Source organism: Orycteropus afer, unplaced genomic scaffold (assembly GCF_000298275.1).
Source record: "Orycteropus afer afer isolate SDZICR_OR568_19922 unplaced genomic scaffold, OryAfe1.0 scaffold00005, whole genome shotgun sequence".
In the NCBI taxonomy this organism is placed as follows: domain Eukaryota; kingdom Metazoa; phylum Chordata; class Mammalia; order Tubulidentata; family Orycteropodidae; genus Orycteropus; species Orycteropus afer.
The window spans coordinates 19148252-19168568 of record NW_006921592.1 but is presented as its reverse complement, the minus strand read 5'-3'; the positions used below and the strand labels follow the sequence as shown (position 1 = coordinate 19168568).

At 40.8% G+C, this 20317-nt stretch overlaps 1 protein-coding gene across 1 annotated transcript in view; it reads left to right on the top strand.

Annotated features, from left to right (window-relative positions):
- FRMD3 (FERM domain containing 3) overlaps nucleotides 1–20317 on the top strand; it is a 393413-nt gene that overhangs the window by 186688 nt on the left and 186408 nt on the right. The window contains exon 2 of the mRNA XM_007938846.2: nucleotides 14704–14808. Coding sequence (XP_007937037.1) covers nucleotides 14704–14808 — 105 coding nt within the window. The remainder of the gene's footprint in view (nucleotides 1–14703; nucleotides 14809–20317) is intronic.

The window sequence follows — 20317 nt, the reverse complement described above, 5'->3', positions numbered from 1 at the left end:
AGCTTCCAGACTGAGAGAGATTAGGAAGAAAGATTTGATGCTAGTTAACAACACCACCCCAAAAATCCACTGCCATCTAGCCAATTCTGACTCACAGCAACCCCATTGGTTTTCCAAGGCTGTAAATCTTTACTCAAGCAGACTGCCTCAGCTTTCTCCCACAGTGTGGCTGGGGGGTTCGAACCGCTGACCTTTGGTTAGCAGCCCAATGCTTTAACCACAGTGCCACCAGAGCTCCTTAACAACACATTGTGAGTAAGATCTTAGGTTCCCTTTCATATTCCTTGAAAGTTAATAACTGGAGTTCTTTTCAAGTACTTTTGATATTGACCCATTCCTTTTGAAGTGTGTCTCCATGCAAAGACTGAGCCATGTGGACCCCCAAGGATATATTAGGGCTACATGTATCTCCTCTTTTAAGTTGATTTCTCTGCCCTGCTTAACACTCCTTTTGTATTGGCCTAGGTTGAGTGGATTCTTTCCCCTCTACCTGAACAAAGCATAGCTAATTGTGTAAGTGAGTTTGAATTTCTTCATAAACCATTCAACTAGTCTTGCTCTGGCTGCTTTCCCTCACCGTCTTAGAGATGCCAAGAGCTGCTCTGTCAAATTATTCTCAGAAACTGGAGGAACTCTGCCCAAGGCTCTTGTCAGATAGACAGGACTATGAAGAGGTTCTATGCTAAATTGGACCTGAGGATTCTTTTTTTTTTTTTTTTTTAGCTTAGTGTAGACATCTGCATGTAATTTTCAGTTGCGGGAGGAATTCTGTCTTCCTTATTAAACTCCTGGGTGCATGAAGAGTTCCATAAGCAGAAATCATCTCTTTCCTATGTGTGTGAATGGCAGCTCCTAATTGATTATTGCCATAGTTTTCCTAGAGCACTGTTCTCTCAAATGACTTTTTAGATGATATGACCAGCAGGTGATTCCAGCTAGATTATTGACTCCAAACTCATTGAATCCTTTAAAATGCAAATATGACACAGGATCATTATGGAAATGCCCAAAATAAATTTGTGAGAACTGTAAAATGGATGCCAGTGCTGCTATTTTAGGTGACTATTTAAAAAATACTTTCTTGGAAGGCAAATCTGGCATGTTGCGCTGATTAAGCCAAGTGTTGGACCGAGCTCTGGTATGTTACTAGGATTATTCACAAACACTCTATTTCTCCTCCTCGAGGGTATGTGGTGGAATTCCATTTCCCCATGCTCCTTGAAGTTAGACAAGGTCTGATATTTTGGTGAATGAGCTGAAGTGATATCTGTCACTTCCAAGCCAAAGCTTCCGAAGCCTGTGTGGGACTCACCATATTCTCTTTCCACTGTGAAGCAGCTGTTAATAGGAAACTTCCATCATTCTTGAGTTTCTAATCGGTGATGAGTAGAGGCTTTCCCTGCCAATCTACATTGAACATGTATTACAAAAGAGAAATAAACCCTTGCTGTTTTAATCAATTGACTTTTTTGAATTATTTGTCATTGCCACTTAACCTAACTTATCCTGACAGATCCATCATGGCTTCAGTTTTTGATTTATATCTCAGTTCTGACACTAATTTGTGCTATTTCATTTTAACCTCTCTAGGCCTCTGTTTTCTGATTTCTAAAATGAAGAGTTTGAATCATATTCTCTCTACAGTACTTTCTAGTACTAATATTCTGCAATTCTACCTCCGTTTAGTGTGAAAGTTAGTTGTTGTTGCCAGTAGCTACCATGGAGTTGGCCCTCGGCCCCTGAATTATGGTGACCCCATGATGATGAAATGAAATGCTGCCCAGTCCTGTGCCAGCCCTGTGATTGGTTGTAGGTTGGACCATTGTGATTCATAGGGTTTTTGCTGGCTGATTTTTGGAAGTAGATCACCAGGCCTTTCCTCCTAGTCTGTCTTAGTCTGGAAGCTGTGCTGAAACCCATTTGGCATCATAGCCACATTCAAGCTTCCAATGACAGACAGGTGGTAGCTGCATATGAGGTGCGTGGGCCAGGAATTGAACCTGGGTCTCTTGCACGGAAGGTGAGAATTCTATCCACGGACCACCACTGCCTCACATGAAAGTTAGTACTACCCTCTAACTGTTATACTTCTAGTCTTTTGTCTTTGGATCCTAAGAGGTCTGAATTCAAACTTGGATCTTGCCATTTCCTTGCTGTATGACCTTTGGCAGTTTACTCAGTCTCCCTTAGCTTCGTCTTCCTCTCCTACAACTAGCTTCTGGAGCTTATGTGCATTAAGTCAGATGGATAGTTTAGGTCGTGTAAGTGAAGGTCATGGCTCACAGCACGGGAAACTCAGGAGGTTCTGAGCAAATGCATACCGTTTCTGCACCTGAGGGAGGAGGAGGTGATGTTAGCATCTCATGGTACAGCTCAGCGGGCCTGCAAGGTCTGGAAGCTTTGACTTCTATTTCACAATGCTTTTTAGAGACATGAATGTTGCAGATTAGAGACTAGGCTAAGAAAAGGAGGCTGATATTAAATGAAGATGTATTTAGTTTGGGAAGCATGGGTTAATAAAACACTTTACCTAAAATCTTGCCTTAGCAAGATTTATTTTTCCCCTTTAGAACTTTAAATGATATCTTTTAAAGAAAAATATCTCTAGTTCTCTTTTATTTTGAATAATTACAAGATTATTTTCTTGAATTTTTCCTGTTGATAAGTCTCCTAAGTTACAACTTTTATGTTCATGTCATCTAAGATGCTCTGCTCATTTATTTTTCTCTTTACAAAAGAGTTAAAAATCTGGGTATAATAATCAAGTAGGCAGATGTAGATTTAAGTATGGACTCTGCCACTTTCTAGCTGCATTGCCCTTGGGCAAGTTCATTAGCTTTTCTGAACCTCACTTTCCTCAGGATGAGAATTTTGAAAAAACAAAACAAAACAAAAAACCCCCCACATACCTCATTAAAATTATACAAAGAATTAAGAGTTGAAAACTTTTAAATTATTCAGTGGCTAGTGCCTTCAATTATTGGGCCTGGCAATGGCACTGAACCTGGAAACAAGAACAAGGAAAAAAAGAGGACAAGCAAGGAAGAACCTTCTGAGCAGTGACAGAAATTGCTAAGGGGAGCTGACAAATCAAAAGTGACTCCCCAAGGCACTGGGGTGATCTGTGTACCAATCAGAAGAGAAATGACCCCAGGCCTGGGCACGTATACACAAGGCTTCTTTTAGAATGACAGCCAAGGAGCACAGGAGAGGTAGTCAAGGAAAAAATCACGTAGAATTAAAATGAAGACACACATTACGGATTCTAAGCTCCTCCTGCCTGCTTATTCAACCATGACCTTCCTTCAGAAGATAATACTCAGGACTCAACAATGGAGCGGCCAACCCGTTTTGACTGTTTCATCTTCTCATGGACACACTGTTTCTTCATCTTTCCCTTCCCCAGTCTTGGCATTACCAGGCCACTTGTGGTGATGATGGCAGTATATTCCTGTCTTCCTAGAGTGTGTAGGAGCACCTATGTACTTTATATAGGCAATTGGGTTTTGACTCCCTTCAAAAGGGCCTCAGTGGGTTAAGTAGCCACTTGCATCTTGCCTTTATTTTTATAGCCAGGTGTTCACTCTCTGGCAATTATTAATTTTTTTCTTATGAGTGGTTGCCTTTGATAGTTGTTTTTGTTGTTTCCTGTTTTAGGTCACTGCTACAGTCATAACCCTGTCCTTTCCCTCTTCTGTGCCACACATGGTTAAACATTTAACTACTAGCCCAAAAGATGACAATTCAAGTCCACCCAGAGGTGCCTTGGAAGAAAGTCCTGGTGATTTACTTCCAAAAATTCAGCCATTGAAAACCCTATGGAGCAGCTCTATTCTAACACACGTGGGGTCACCATGAATTGGATCGACTCAATGGCAGCTGGTTGATTGGTTAGTTATTGTGCACAAAAATGCTTTTCATTCATCTAGTCTGTATTTTTACTTATCTATACAATAGACAGGGAGCTCTGGTAGTATAGTGGCTAAGACACTTGCCTGCTAACCAGACGGCTGGCGGTTCAAACCCACCAGCCACTCCTCGGAAGGAAGGTTGGGCAATCCTACTTCCGTAGTGATACTGCCTCGGAAACCCAAGGAGGGGTCGCTATGAGTCAGGGCTGACTCCACGGCACATAACAACAACAACAACAACATACAATAGACATGTATTCAGAATTAGATACTTCAGAACTTCTCTAAACCTCAGAAATTCCAAAGACATCTTTCCTCCATGCTTAAAGGTAAAACTTTCAATTACCTAGAAATTTTTCTGATGTGAAATGTTAAATCTTTTATACATGGTGTTTTACTTTTCCTGCATCTGAAAGTATCCAAATAACACAAATCAAGCAACTTTTAATTTTTGCCTGAAGACCACAGATTCTACCATGAGAGTTCTCTCTATTCCTTTTTTTCTTTACACTTTTCCCACTTAAACAGCTTTAATATTGATTCTTTTCTATCTGACTTTGGATGATGCAATCTTCTGAATATATGTCACAACCAGATATCAACAATCTGTTACTGTCTGCAGGGTAACAATTAACGAAGCAATATATCACTTGCTGTTTAAAATATTATCATAAATCTTAATTTATTTCTGAGGGGATACTTTGTTTTGGTTAAAGCTGAGGTGCCTAACAGTAACAAAATGTGTGAATTTACACAAATACACATGAAATTTTTAACAGGCATATAAGCAGAGAGAACATTTTTATGTTGTTCAATGAAGCCACCATCTTGAATGAACAAATCCTTCACAAGAGATGCAGAACTATTTCGTACACAAATTTCTCATTACCATTCTTCATCTTCCTAAATGGATAGAGACTCTTTTTTTTTTTTTTAATTGTGATTTGAGTGAAAATTTACAGAGCAAATTCATTTTCCATACAGCAGTTCACATACACTTTGTCCATGATATTGACTACAATTTACCACAATGCAACCCTCCCACTTCCTCCTGATAGTTACCTTTTCCCTGTGTCCATCCCTCCGTGCAGTCCTGCCCCCTGAGCTGTCTCCCTGTGCATAAACAGCCCTTCTTTCTCCCATGATTGTTCTCTCCAAGGGGTGTATCTACCTCAGGTAAATGTTCAACTCATATGCCTGTCTTTTGTTTAGCTGGAAGCCACAGGTGTGGGTTCAATTCCAGACCTGAAGGGCAGCTAGGGGCCATAGTCTCAGTGGCTTTATCAGGCTTTATCAGACCAGCAAACCTGGTCGTCCCGCCCCTTTATTTTTCCAAATGATTTTGAGTTTTGTTCCACATTGTTCTCTAAATGGATAGAGACTCTTAATTCACAAAAGAAATGCAACCATTCTTAGAAGACATATGCCTAACAACAATCTGAGCATTCACTTGCCATTTAGGGCCTTATAATTGGTTAGGTGCACCCCTTGGAGATTCAAAGCATTCAGATGGGAACTGGATTCTTCTTCCCCAGGTAGAAGAATCAGCATAGACTGGCAATTATTCTCTTCTGCAGATGTATCTGTGCCAGTGGAGGCTACCCCATCTTTTCAAGAGCAATTCCTTTATACATAAACATACACACACACACACATATTTATATTGTGCTTTGGGTGCAAACGTACAAAGCAAATTTGATTTACATTCAACAGTTCATGCACATTTGATTTCATGGCCTCGATTACCATCCCCAGCCATAAAAAACTCTTCTCCCCTCCCATCCCTGTGACTACCCCCTCCCTGTGGCCTTTTTAACTATGCATTCCTGTCTGTCCACCTTTCCCTCTATGTGAATGCTGCCCCTCTGGTGTCTCATGGCTGATTGATCTAGGGGGTGCATCTCCCTAGAGTAGGTGAGTGCATCACCCTGGAGTAGATGTTCTGCATGTAGGTCTTTCTACTGTTGGGCTAAGCGCCAATCCATAGAAGTGAGTCCATTTCTAGGCCCGAAGGCTTACCTGGGGCCATACTCTCGGGGGTTCCACCACTCTTTATCCAACTAGTAATTCTGGTCATTTTTGTGTTTTTGAGTTTTGTTCTTCATTTTTCCTCCCACTCTATCCAGGATCTCCAGTTTTAAGCCCTTTCCAAGTGGTTGGCATTGGTAGCTGGGCACCATCTAGTTTTTCTGGTCTCAGGGTCGTGAAGACTGAGGTCCTCTTATCCTTGGACTAATTGTTTCCAGATGCCTTTGATTTTCTTCACTCTTCTTTGCTCTAGATAAGAAGAGACCAATAGTTGCATCTTAGATGAGTTTGAATGAGTGAAGGTATGAAGATAATAATAACTACTGTTGAATGAATACTTATGTCAGGACCAGAACTATGTTGCATACTTTGTATTTAATCTCCCGAGAATCCATGACTATGGCCATCTTAGATGACCACTTGAAAGCCTTTAAGACCCCAGTGGTCAAGAGCAACTCCTTGAAGTGAACTGCAGAATCCACACAAGAAAGAAAGGGGTAGCTGAATTGGGTTCCAGGACACATTCATGGTCCAGCTTCCAGACCCTCCAGCTTTTCAAGAGAAGCCAGCATCTGGATTTTAAGTGCAGTCTCCCAATTTAAAAATACAAAAAAACACTGATGGTGGATAGCACATGTCTGTAGATGGACTCAGCTCTTTTGTTTATCAGTTGGCAGCCTCTGTGGTTTTGTTCATACCTTATGCTAGTATCCTTTTGCTGCTCTTCCACTTGACCTTGAGGTTGATTCTCCTCCTGCCAAGAATGGAAATTTTGGCTGCAATGAGCAGAAAACCAGTTTGTACTGCCTGAAACAATGAAGAACTTTGTTGGCATCCCTAGAATTTCGTACTTAGGGTGGGCTTCAAGATTGACACTCTGAAAGCATACATAAGCCCCATTTTCCTGTGAAAATTTTGGTTCTGCCCTGCATTGGCTGCACCTTCAAACTGGTTTCAAGATGGGCTGCAGCAGTTCCAGGTCTCATGCTGTAGGAAAACCTCCAGAGGGAAGAGAAGTCTTTTCTCAGAACTCTTTCAGAAGAGTGAAAAAAAAAATCATCCCAGAAAGCCCAGTGAATTTTCCTTATGCTTCATTGGCTTAAACTGGGTCACGTGTTCTTTCCTAAGCCAATTGGATAAGAGGAATGAGATTACCCTCTACCAATCAAGCTTGAGCCCTGGAAATAGGAGTGGGTCAATGTTCTAGAGGCTCATGGACTGTGTGGGTACCTAAAGAAAATATGAGTTTTGTTAGCAAAGACAAAGAGGTAGGTGTATGGAGACTGGGCAGTCAACCAATGTTGTCTACTGCAATGGACTTTTATGTTTTTTAAAACTTCCTCTCCACAGGCCTTGTTGTAGTACATAACTGCTTCCTGCTATCTAGTAACTGGGGCTTGGCATTGCTACCAAATCCTTGTGTCTTTGCTTTTCTCTGCTTCCACATAGAGAATGGAGATACATAGGAACTGGGTTCCTAGAACACTTTAGGCTTAAGTGTTGTTTCTGGGTTTGAGAGACATAAACAAAATGAACATTTCTGAGTCCATTTTCTTATTCTGCAAAATGAGGGACAATGTTTACTTCATTGGATTCTCAGGAGATTAAATACAAAGTATGCAACATAGTTCTGGTCCTGAAGTAAGTATTCATTAAATGGTAGTTACTATTATCTTCATACCTTCACTCATTCAAACTCTAAGTATTGGTATATACCAATATGTTAGTATTTTTGGATTAGTACTGTTTTCCTGAGATATTGGTGGTTCAGTGGTAGAATTCTCGTCTTCCATGCAAAGACCTGGGTTTGATTCCCAGACAATGCACCTCATGCTCAGCCACCACCTCCCTCTCAGTGAAGGCTTGTGTGTTGCTAAGATGCTGAACGGATTTCCCTGGTGCTTCCAGACTAAGACAGTCTTTGCCAATGAAAACTCTGTGCATTACAGTGAATTTCACAGGGTCGTCATGAGTCAGGGCAATTCACAACAACTGTTTTCCCCATTTAACCAACATCTAAAAGGTGTAAAATGTCTTAGCTTAGAATTTTAGAAATTGTGATTGAAGTCTGCTATATTTTTTCTTATGGACAACAAGCAATTGCTGACTTAGGCAATAGATTTTTCTTGTTCTTTTTCTTTAAGCACAAATTTATTGTTGTTTTAACTTTTCCAGTGAACCAAGGAGTTGAAGTAAGTGCATCATCAGCAATTCGCTGTAAGAGGAGAAAAGCAAAAGAATTTAGTTTGTTGTCTCTTTGTTCGCTTTCCTCCCACAGTATTCTAGGGGCAAATGCTGTTTGAATGAGCTGCCTCACATCTGAAAGGATCTATAACATTGGAGATTTATTGTTAATGTGATTGATATATCTTATATTGGTGTAGTGCTTTGCAGTTTACAAAATACTTTCATATTTATAAAGCACAGGGCTTCAAGTTATGTGAAATTGTACATTGCGTTTCTCTTGGTCACTGTTTATCTCCAATCCCTATGCTAAAGCCTGGTGCATAATTGGTGTTTAATAAATTCACGAATGAGCCTTAAAATAACCCCTTGGTGGGCTGGTCTGGAAGTTATTATCATCATTGCCCTTTTACAGAAGAAACTAGGTTTCAGAGAGTTTCATGACTTGCTTAAGGCCAGCTAGCTGATAAGTGATAGAAACATATCTAGAACAGAGTGAATCATTCTGTTTTCTAGTACATATTCTGGAATAGAATTTCCTGAAAATTAGGCTAGTTTATGATAGCAACAATTAGGTTCGTTGGGATCTGAGGAAGTAAATCAAAGCTAGTCTATGAGAGAAACATAAGCTATTCAGTCATCTGAGTTTGGTGGGATTTGCTGCTGGTCCCAGTCTACTCAGCAGCTGCCAGAGAGTAGCCACAGGCATCAGAAGAAAAAACAAATCGTAATATTATCAACAACAGCAATAGTATAGCCTTTATTTACTGGGAAGCTACTATGTGTCAAGCAAAATGTTTTATAAATGATGTCTGTAACATTAACAGTACCAGTAGCTGTTGAGCGAACTTATACCCATGGTGGGTCCAAGTGTGTCAGAGTAGAACCATGCTCTATAGGGTTTTCAATGGCTGACTTTTCAGAAGTAGATCACCATGTCTTTCTTCTGAGGTGCCTCTGGATGGATTCAAACCTCCAATCTTCCAGTTACTAGCCAGAAGTGTTAACTGTTCTCTCTACCTGGGGACTCCTTAATTTCCACTGAACCCCTTCCAGAAGGTATAATTTAGTTAGCAAATGAGGATATGGAGATTCAGAGCAGCTAAATGTTCCTTTCAGTATATTAAGAAGATTCTCAAAGGAATTTACATTGAAAATTGCCCCATTATCAGAATAATTTAGGAAAGCCGATTGGTTAAATGATAGTAGTTCCAAGGTGAGTAAAGAAGACTCCTCCTTCTTGTAACTTTGGCCGTGGAGATGCTTTCTCTGAATAGAGCCCGCTACCCCACTGGACCCAGCAGCCCCTGGACGGGCTGAAGGGCTTCATGGTCTCACGGTGCTGGGAAAAAAGCCAAGTCCTTTCATTAACCACCTTCTCCTCGCCCTCTCTAATCAGAAATGTAGTTATTTCATACAAAGTCTTTAGAAATTGATCCAGTTTGCCATGTTCCCTTTTGAAACACTGAGAACTATGCCAAGTGCCCTGCCATATGCACAATATTAGGGCTTTCCAACCCAAGAGAGGACCCTGAAAATGTGGGATTGTTGCAGGGAGTTCACTAAGAATCATCTGAAGAATGAGCAGAGTAGGTGGAAAGAGGCCTACCCTCATTCACACTTTGAAGCCCTTGGAGTGAAGAAATCCCGAACAAAACTCCAAAGGTGGAATTGTAATTTAGATCAGAGCCCTCCAACTCTCTGTGGTCAAAGATCAGTGTTTGTTTTTGTTTCTCCACTCTGCTTTGGACCAATACTTGTAGAAAGCACAATAAAAAGAAATTACTCTTCATTCTGCACTTATCTCGTGGAGAACCAGTAACAAACAGCTCACGTTTCAGCACAGTCCATGGCCATGCCTTGAGTAGTGCTGGTGAAGAGGTTTATATTTAACACATCAATAGTTGTAGCACACAGTTAAAAAAAAAATTCACAGTTCAATTCATGATATTTTACTGCTGTATTTATGAAAAATATGAATTCACAGTGTGCTACGGGTAGTAAGGACAAATATGGGGACACAATTTCAAGTGTGTATAGAGAACAGATCCTTCTTTCAACCCTGTCAGGACCTTCTTGGGAGTGTATAACTACATTTAGAAATTGCACTAAAAGTCTATCCTTCAGGCAGCTTCTTGAAGTGAAGAGCATAAAATCCTGCTGACCACGTGTGAGGTCTTGCTCACATATGTCCTACTATCTTTTCACTTGTATAAAATGCTGTTGTGATCAACAAAACACAATTTATGTAACAGCTCTGAAGAAATTTGTTAGCTGTTTGATTTTTACCCCCAGTCGGTACTCAAAGTACAACTATTGTCCTGTGGGAGAATTGACAGAATTTTTACAAGTAAAAGGAAACCTGGTACTTGAAATCTTTGATAACCACTTCTCCACACAGACCTTGAAAGAGATGCATGGAAGTTGGCTAAAATCCACTACATCTGAGGAATCGCCAGCATATTCTCTTGTCATGCCCCAGGTTCACTGTTCGTGTTGTACAGTCTAAAGGGCTTGGTGGGAAACTTCCTTTTGGTCCCAGACTGTAGTTTTCCATAAGGGAAAAACCATTCATTCATTTAGTAACATCCAGTGTGTCAGGCATTGGGTTAGGCAACAGAGAGAACAGTGACTTCTACATTTAGGAAGCTTGGGGGGAAGCAGGAAAAGTTTCTGGTAAGTTCTCTAGAATTCCATGAGGGTGGAGGCAGAACCAGTGTTCACATACATATTCCTTCCACTGAAAAGAGGTGAATGGGGCAGGCAGTTGGACTTCTGTCCCTTTCACCCACGATCCCTGAATGAACTTTTCCAATCCCGGGTACTAGGCCTGTGTGGTCTCTTGTGTGGTACAATAACTGGGGTTAGTACACATAAATGATAATAATGGGAAATTAGTGTGGTCCAGGGGCCTCAGGGGTTTGGTGGTAGAGTTCTCACCTTCCATGTGATGACCAGGGGTCAATTCCTGGCCAGTGCACCTCATCCGCAGCTACCACCCGTCTGCCAGTGGAGGTTTGTGTGCTGCTTTGATGCGGAACAGTTTTCAGGGGAGCTTTCACACTGAGACAGACTTGAAATTCAGGCCTGCTGATCTACTTCTGAAAAAATCAACCAATGAAAACCCTACAGATCACCCTGATCCAGTCTGCAACCTATCAGAGGGCTGCCACATGACTGGGCAGTGTTTGGTTGTGTTGTGCAGGGGGTTGCCACTAGTTGGGAGCCGACTCAGTGGCAGCTAATAACAACTGTAACATGATGGCGCGAGGGCTGAAAGAGAGCAGAATGTGAGAGCCCTCAGCTGTCTGCGTTGGCATGAAGCAGCAAGACCTGGCAGGTCTCGGGACAAGGAGGCTGACTGGGCCGTCTGCAGAGGCCAGGACAGAATTGCAAGGGTGATGGACTCAGAAAAAGGCAGTGACCACTTGTGTGTTAGAGGGCTTATATACTTGGAAAGAATTTTGATTTTTCTGTCTAAGCTGAGGAATAGATCATTCTCAAAACGGGACTTTTTCCCTAGTGACCTGTAAAATAGCGTGACAGTTTTTGTGCCTTTCCAATAATGTGAAAATTCCTCTAGACCAGTGCTTCTCAAACTTGAATGTACATGTGAATTACCCGGGGATTTTGCCAAAACGCAGATTCACTTGAGTAGGTCTGGAACAGTTGCCTGAGAGTCTGCATTTCTAACAAGCTCTTGCCCTGCTGATGCAGAGTCCACAGCTTTGAGATACTGTTGGTCTTTGGACCATACTCTGAGTAGCAAAGACCTAGAATCTACTTCATGGCTGGAACCATAGGAATTGATCTGGCCTGCTTTTGTTGAGGAGTCCCTGGGTAGTGCAAACTGTTGACACGCTTGACTGCTAACCAAAGTGTTGGAGGTTTGAGTTTACCCAGAGGTGCCTGGGTAGGAAGGCTTGGAGATCTGCTTTAGAAAGTCAGCCATTGAAAATGCTATACAGAGCACACACAGTTTTCCTCTGACACATGTGAGGTCGTCATGAGTTGGAGTTGAGTCAAAGGCAGCTGGATTTTTGTTGAAGGCATTGATTTTGTTTCAGCCACACTTGCTGCCTCCAGTAACCACATTATCTGCAGTGGCATTTTCTTCTCTTAAAGATCTTAAGCAGTCTAAGGAGATGTTGCTGGAAGCTTGTTGAATTCAATACTTTTTCAATTATTTAAAAAAAAATCTTTGTTATATTTTTAAGCACATCGTCAGGGCTACTGTGATCACACAGTAGCTGTCCTGCACAATGAAGATCTTTTCAATTCCACATCATTATAATTCATTATCTTAAGTATCTTGTATATGGTAAGGGGGGTGCACCATAGTAAATTATAATTCAAAGAGCTTTGTAAACCAATCATAAAATAATGAAGTCAAGCATAATGTTCAGTGATTTGATCATGTAGCTATCTTTTTAACATCAGTAGATTAGAGAGTAAAATCTATAAAGAAACTAAAGCCATTGATGATATTCTGGGTTTTGGAATCAGCAGTCATCAGGCATAGCTTATCATTTGAGTCTCCTGGATTAAAAACAGCTACAGGAATTTAGAAACAAAACCCATTATGATGTCTTGTCTGCTTTGAGCTAGATAGTTTCTCTTAGAAAGGAAGTGAAGGCTCAAAGATATCATTCAAGACACGTAGTGGTGGTGATGGTTGTACAACATAAAGAATATAATTATTGGGCTAAACTGTACATGAGAAGAGTGTGGAAATGAAAAATGTTTTGTTGTTTGTACACTTGCGACAATAAAAAAAAAATTAAACTTGAATGTGATCTTCAGGAAAATTGAGGCTTCATGGCACAATATGTGCTTATAAGCCCCAGTCCTTCATTTGATACAATGTCTCCCAAGACAGAGAGAGGCTTTTCCATCCAACTTTCCAAGCCAACAGTTGTTAGGTTTTAATGAAAAGATAATCAGGTAACATAGAACACTAATCTTCCAAAAGTATTTTTATTGGATTGGAAGAGCAGATCACTTAATGTCTCTAATATCTTTATTTATTTTTATAAGTTGCATTCCATCCCTAAAACATTCTCTGGGTCTGTCAGCAACTTTGATTGAAGCAGAATAATCTTATTCTGATAAAAATCTTAATCTTATCAACTAGCCTGATGAGGGCTTGGAAGTGTCTCTACTATTAAGAGGGTTTTGTTGTAATGGTTTTACCCTTAGTCAGATTTGGCCTACACGTCTCTCACATGGAATTTTAAAACCTTAGAAATAATCTAGTCCAACCATCTCATTTTACTGATGTGGAAATATCCAGGAAGTGTGCCCATGATCATTGAGGCCTATATATAAATCCTAGTCCTGGGCTTTCCCCAGTCTCCCACGGGGTCTTTTTGCATTGATTTACGGATGTGATATGGGGTCCTTTGGACTGAGGGAAGCAGGTTTTCCATTGTTCCTGATGGGAAATCAGGGTGTTCAAAGACCATACATTGCATTCCCCTATCAACCAACTTTGGCTCCTGGTAGAATAGCGATGGTCTCACAAATACTGCAGGGTGACCATATTGTTTGAACTCAAATTCTGGAACCATATTGCCTGGGTCAAATCCTGGCTTGCTTCTTTACAAGTTGAATGGTTTTGGTCAAGTCACTGGCCCTCTATGTACCTCAGTTTCCTCATATATAAAATGGGGACCTTTTCACTAGATTGTTGTGAGGACTGAATAATTTCACACCAGCAAAGTGATTAGAACAAGTGGTCAGGTGCATTGTATATGTTACATGAAGGTTTGCTATTCTCATTTGTTGTTGTTATTGTTAGGTGCCATCGAGTTGTCTCTGACTCAAAGCAACCCTATGTACAACAGAATAAAACACTGCCCAGTCCTGTGCCAGCCTCACAATCCTTGCTATACCTGATCCCATCATTGCAGCAACTGTGTCAATCCATCTTGTTGAGGGCCTTCTCCTTTTTTGTTGACTTTCCACTTTACCAAGTATGACATCCTTCTCCAGGGAATGGTCCCTTCTGACAACATGACCAAAATAGGTGAGACAAAGACTGGCCATTCTCACTTCCAAGGGGCATTTCAGGTGCACTTCCTCCAGGACAGATTTGTTAGTTCTCTTTGCAGTCCATGGTACTTTCAGTATTCTTCACCAACACCACAACTCAAAAGTGTCAATTCTTCTTTGGTTTGCTGTTCTCATTAGGGCATTGTTTTGCACACTGTACATCTTGATCAGTTAATGAATTAAGGAATCAGTGTTCTGAGTCATGAGTAGCAGTTTAAAAAATTAAATTCTGTGAGATAGAATAAGAGAGAACATATTAGTGTCTCACATCTCTTCAGGTATTGTTTTGTGGGTTTTTTTTTTTTTTTGGTGTTCCTTTGGCTTCAAATGTGTATGTGTGTGTGTATCACAATGCCTGAAATTTATTTCTCACTGTGGATTGTGCTAAAGTGTTTGGAAGCCACAGAACCAAGGATTGGGATGAGTGTTTTGCTTTCTCTAAGCACTGACATAGGGATGAGCAAGGCCCAAGTTAGACATGAATGCTCTATGTGATCTGGCTGAACTGCATATGCTTCCTTTGCAGAGGGAGACCAAAGGGCAATTTCTCATCGACCACATCTGCAACTACTATAGCCTGCTAGAGAAGGACTACTTTGGCATTCGCTATGTGGACCCAGAGAAGCAGCGGGTAAGGCTGTACCTCTGTCTGTCCTGTTTTCAGGTTGTGGCCCAGGCTGTGGGTGCCACAGAGATTCCTCTCAGAGCCCTCATACTACACTCTGTTCTCACTGATTATTGGCTTCACTTTGTCCACATGAAAATGAAAGGTCTGTGGGTGTGTGAGTGAAAGTGACACTGTCTCCACTGGACTGGGTGGGGCAGGAGAAGGGAGTGCTTACCTTAGGTCTTTTCCAAAAAGCTACCTCCACCTGGTTGTAAGAGAGAATGTTCCAGTACTCTTTGAACCTAGAGTTTGCCAAAGCTCCTCAAATAGTGACTACATGAAATCTCATTATAGATAAAATTATACTCCCTCAATATAAAAAGCTACTAAGGTCACCAAGAGTTGTTGCCAACTCAAGGGGAGAATGGAGAGTGACTGCTTTATGGGTATACATTTTTTTGGGGAGGTGATGAAAATGTTTGGGACTTGATATAAATGGTGGTTGCACAACATTGTGAATGTACTAAATGCCACTGAAATGTATACTTTAAAATGGTTAATTTTATAATTTTATGTAATTTCAACCCAATAAAAAACAAAGCTATTACTAAGTGAAGTGTCATCACTTCTGAATCTGTTCCTTGAATGTTAGCAGCCTTCATTGTAGTCTTGACTGAAAGAAAAGAATGCCAGAAAGATGTTTACTTGTGTTTTATTGACTATGCAAAGGCATTCAACTCTGTGGGTCATAACAAATTATGGATAACATTGTAAAGAATGGGAATTCCAGAACACTTAGTTGTGCTCATGAGGAACCTGTACATAGACCAAGAGGCAGTTGTTCGAACAGGACAAGGGTACTATGTGGCTTAAAATCAGGAAGGGTGTGGATCAAGGTTGTATATTTTCACATGACTTATTCAATCTGTGTGCTGAGCAAATAATTTGAGAAGTTGGACTCTATGAAGAAGAATGCAGCGTGAGGATTGGAGGAAGACTCATTAATAACCTGCAATATGCAAATGACACAACCTTACATGCTATAAGTGAAGACTTGAAGCACTTACTGATGTAGATCAGATTACATACAGCCTTCATATATCTTACACCTCAACATAAATAAAACAAAAATCCTCACAATTGGACCAATAAACAACATCATGATAAATGCAGAAAAGACTGAGGTTGTCAAGGATTTCTTTTTATTTGGACTCATTAATCAATGCCTATGGAAGCAAAAGTGAAGAAATAAAATGATGTACTGCATTAGGTAAATCTGCTGCAAAAGATCTCTTTAAAGTGTTTAAGAGCAAAGATGTTACTTTGAAGACTAAGGTGCACCTGACCTTAGCCATGGTATTTTTAATAGCCTCATATGTGTGAGAGCTGGACAATGAATAAGGAAGACCTCAGAAGAATATATACATTTAAATTGTGGTGTTAGCAAAGAATATTGCATGTACCATGGGATGTTAGAAAAATGAACAAATCTGTTTGGGAGGAAGTATAGCCAGAATGCTCCTTAAAAGTGAGAATGGCCAGACTTCATCTCTCATACTTTGGTCATGTTGTAAGGAGGGTTCAGTCCCTGGAGAAGGATATCATGCTTGGTAAAGTAGAGGGTCAGTGAGTAAGGGGAGAACCCTCAATGATATAGATTGACACAGTGGCTGCAATGATGGGCTCACACATAGTAACAACTGTGAGGATGGCACAGGACCAGGCAGTGTTTCATCCTGTTGTGCAAAGGGTTGCTTTTAGTCAAAACCAACTTGAAGTCACCTAACAACAAAAAGGTTGTTTTCCAGCTCCTGGACACATCTGCCTTTTCTGGTAGCTGTTTGGTATAAGACTGAGGGGAAGAGTCTTATTTTTTGAGCTGGTCTAGCAGCCCCATTGTGTTTAAGTATATGCTGGATTCACAATGATGTTTGTCCTTCACACCCTTAGAATCTCCATCCCAGCTTCCACTTTTGGGGTTTCCAATTCCTACAACCCTACTGTGGGTCCCAGTTGTGGGCTAGGATGCTCAGTACCTGCTCTTACAATGTGAGAAGGGGCCAGCTGAGGATGACCAGGGCTGAGGGTCATCTTTTCCCTGACTTCTTTAATTTGCTCTCATCCTTACCAGTGCCCCTGCCCATCTTCTTATACCCTCTCCCTTCCCTATAACCCTATCTAGCTCCTCATTTAGTATTTATTGACCCAGTACCATGAGGAGAGGCTCACAGAGTGGATTTTTATAAAGAAGAAGAATGTTTAAGGAATAGATTGGCTTTTCTTCTGGGACACTGAGAATCTTACTTACCTCTTAGAGTCATATGGAACCCAAGCTCCTATTAAGGTGTAAAAGAAAGTGATTTATGGAGGGAAGCTTTTGGTTTCCTGTAACACTTGCACAGGCATTCTGGTGGTACAGTGGTAAAGGCTGCTAACCAAAGTGCTGGTGGTTTGAACCCATGAGCCACTCCATGGAAGAAAGTCAAGGCAGTTTGCTTCTGTAAAGATTTACAGCTTTGGAATCCCTGTAGGGCAGTTCTACTTTGTCCTATAGGGTTGCTGTGAATCAGAATCAACTTGATGTTCAGATGTCAATGAGTAACACTTGAAGAGGCTACCTGAGTGACACAAATGGTTAAGCCCTTGGCTACTAACTGAAGGGCTGTCAGTTCAAGTCCACCCATAGGCTCCTTGGTAGAAAAGTCTTGTGATGTACTTCTGAAAGGTCACAGCCATTGAAAACCCTGTGGAACACACACAGTTCTACTCTGGCGCATATGGGTTTGGATCAGTTTGGGAGCAACTGGTTTGGTTTGGTTAAGCACCTGCAGATGCCTTTAATCATTTACCTGAGTGGGGAAGGCAGCAGGGAAGTGGTGAGGATGTAGTGCTGAAATGATTACAGGGAGGGGATTTGTGTGGCATTTAATCCCGAGTAATAGTGGCTCCTAGACCTAGCTCTGCACCAAAATCATCTTGGGTGCTTGCTAAAAAAACTTCATGGGGCCCTATTCCATACCTTCTGAATCATAATCCTTAGGCTAGGGCCCAGGAACATGTATTCTAACACATTTGTGTTCTAATTTTGATACAGCCATTTCTTTGGTCTTGTGACCAGTGTAGGGGACCATGACATGGAGACATTGATGGACATAACTTCTTAAAACTTAAGAAAATATTACTCTTATGGAGTGAGGAGTTGACCTCAAGATGATGGTCCACAGTCACTATGGACCAAGCAGACTCTGTGAATGATAGTAGTCATCTAAGCACCACTGAAGACAAGTGATTTCTATGCAAAATTGCATTCTAAATTCCACACAGCCAACCTTCAGAAGTAATACTAGCTAGCATTACTTGAACATCTGCCATGTGCCAGCAATTTTACTCCTGTTATTTCTAGTCCTCACAAAAACCTGCCAAGAAGGGAAAACAGGCACAGAGAAGGTCAATGATTGCCTATGGCCATGTGGCTAGTAACTATTAGAGGTGGAATTTGGACTCACATTCTTCCATCTTATCTCTCAAATGAAAACCTGAAAGCCTAGACCAGGAGTTTATAATTTTTTTTCTGTAAAAATTTCAGCTTTGTGGACCATATAGTTCTTGTCTTAATTACTCAATTCCACTGTTCTAGTGGAAAATAACCATAGATAATGCATAAATTAGTAGATGTACTGTGTTATAATAAAACTTTATTAATAAAAGAATAGGCACTGGGCTATAGTTTGCTCACCCCTGCCTAGGCAATAGCTGGAAAGTGCTTAAGTGCGAAAGTCCTTTTCATTCCTCTTAATCTTCTCATTGGGAAGATACTTGATAAAACAGATTGGTGCACATATACATATATTTCTGAGCTCTGCCCTCTGAGAGGGCCTAGAAGTAATGACACCCCATTAGCAACAAGTACACCCAGCATCAAGATCTTGGTTTCTAAATACCATTCTCCAGTGCATAAGTGATTGCTTCTAGGGCTGGGGTAAGGAGATTACTAGGTGAGCCTGAAGCATCTTGGGGTGCCAGAAAGTAAGGAAGTGCCCAAAAGACAAAAGAATGGAGGCACTGTAAAAGGCACAAAGTCAACCTGAAAATGGCCAAACCTGGAACAATTTGAGCAGCAAAGATAAGTGACAATTGTTGTTGTTAGTTGCTATTGAGTCCTCTCTGACTCATGACTACCCCATATATAACAAATGAAACATTGTCCAGACTTGTGATATCTTCATGCTCATTGATGCTTAAGCCCATCTTTTGGGCAACTGTGCATTTTGAATACCTTCTAACCTAGGGGATTCATCTACTAGCACTGTATTGGACAATATTCTGTTGTGATCCATGAATTTTTCACTGATTAGTTTTTGGGAGTAGATTACCAAGTCTTTTTCCTCATCTGTTTAGTCTGGAAGCTCTGCTGAAACCTGTCCACCAGGTTTAAATACTGGTGGCATAGCTTCCAGCATCACAGCAACATGCAAGTGACTACAGTACAACAAACTGACAGATGGGTGGTGGAAATAACAATACTATTGGATTATAAGCCATTGAATAAAATAAATATCTCCAATCCATGAGTTCATACTGATATAAATAATTGAATAAATAAATAAAAGGGGCATAAGGGACAACTCTTCTTTATAGAAGAATTCAACTTCATAAATGTAGAGGAAATGAGGGAAATAGAAAACCATCATTAGGCCACAGGTAAGATCACAGGTAAGACTGATGAATGCTAAAATTAGTGGGTAAAAGTTTGAGGAGAAACAGAATATTTGCAAAGATGTCACTTTGAAGACTAAGATGAGCCTAACCCATGCCATCATATTTTCAGTCACTTCATATGTGTGTGAAAGCAATGAATAAGGAAGACCAAAGAAAAATGGATACCTTTGGATTGGGTGTTGAACAAATCTGTCCTGGAAGAAGTGCAGCCCAAATGCTCCTTAGAAGTCAGAGTAGCCATACTTCTCATCTACTTTGGTCATGTTGTCAGAAGGGAGTGGTCCCTGGAGAATATCATGCTTGGTAAAGTAAAGAACCAACCAAAAAGGGGAAACCCCTCAATGAGATGGATTGACACAGTGGCTGCAACGATGGGCTCAAGCATAGCAAGGATTGTGAGGATGGAGCAGGACTGGGCAGTGTTTTGTTGTGTTGTCCATAGGGTTGCTATGAGTTGGAGCCAACTTGATTGCACCTAACAACAGCAACAAAATATTCCCCTACCAAATACAATTTTTTCAATTTCAAAGGGAAAATTAATAACTCCACAGTGTAGAAACCTGGAAGACACTAATTTACCCAAGTGATCAAAGTCAATATCATCTGATAAAGACATCAACATCAAGTATCCCTGATGTGACACACTGAGAAGAGCTCATCACCTCTGGGGTGTTCTTGCAAAAAATGTACATCAGGACTCTGGGGCAAGATGGCGGACTAGGCAGAAGGACTGCAGAGATGCTCTTCAACAAAGAAAAGGGAAACCAATTAACACAGACACAGAAGATAATCTTGGACCCCTGAGCCTTGAAGG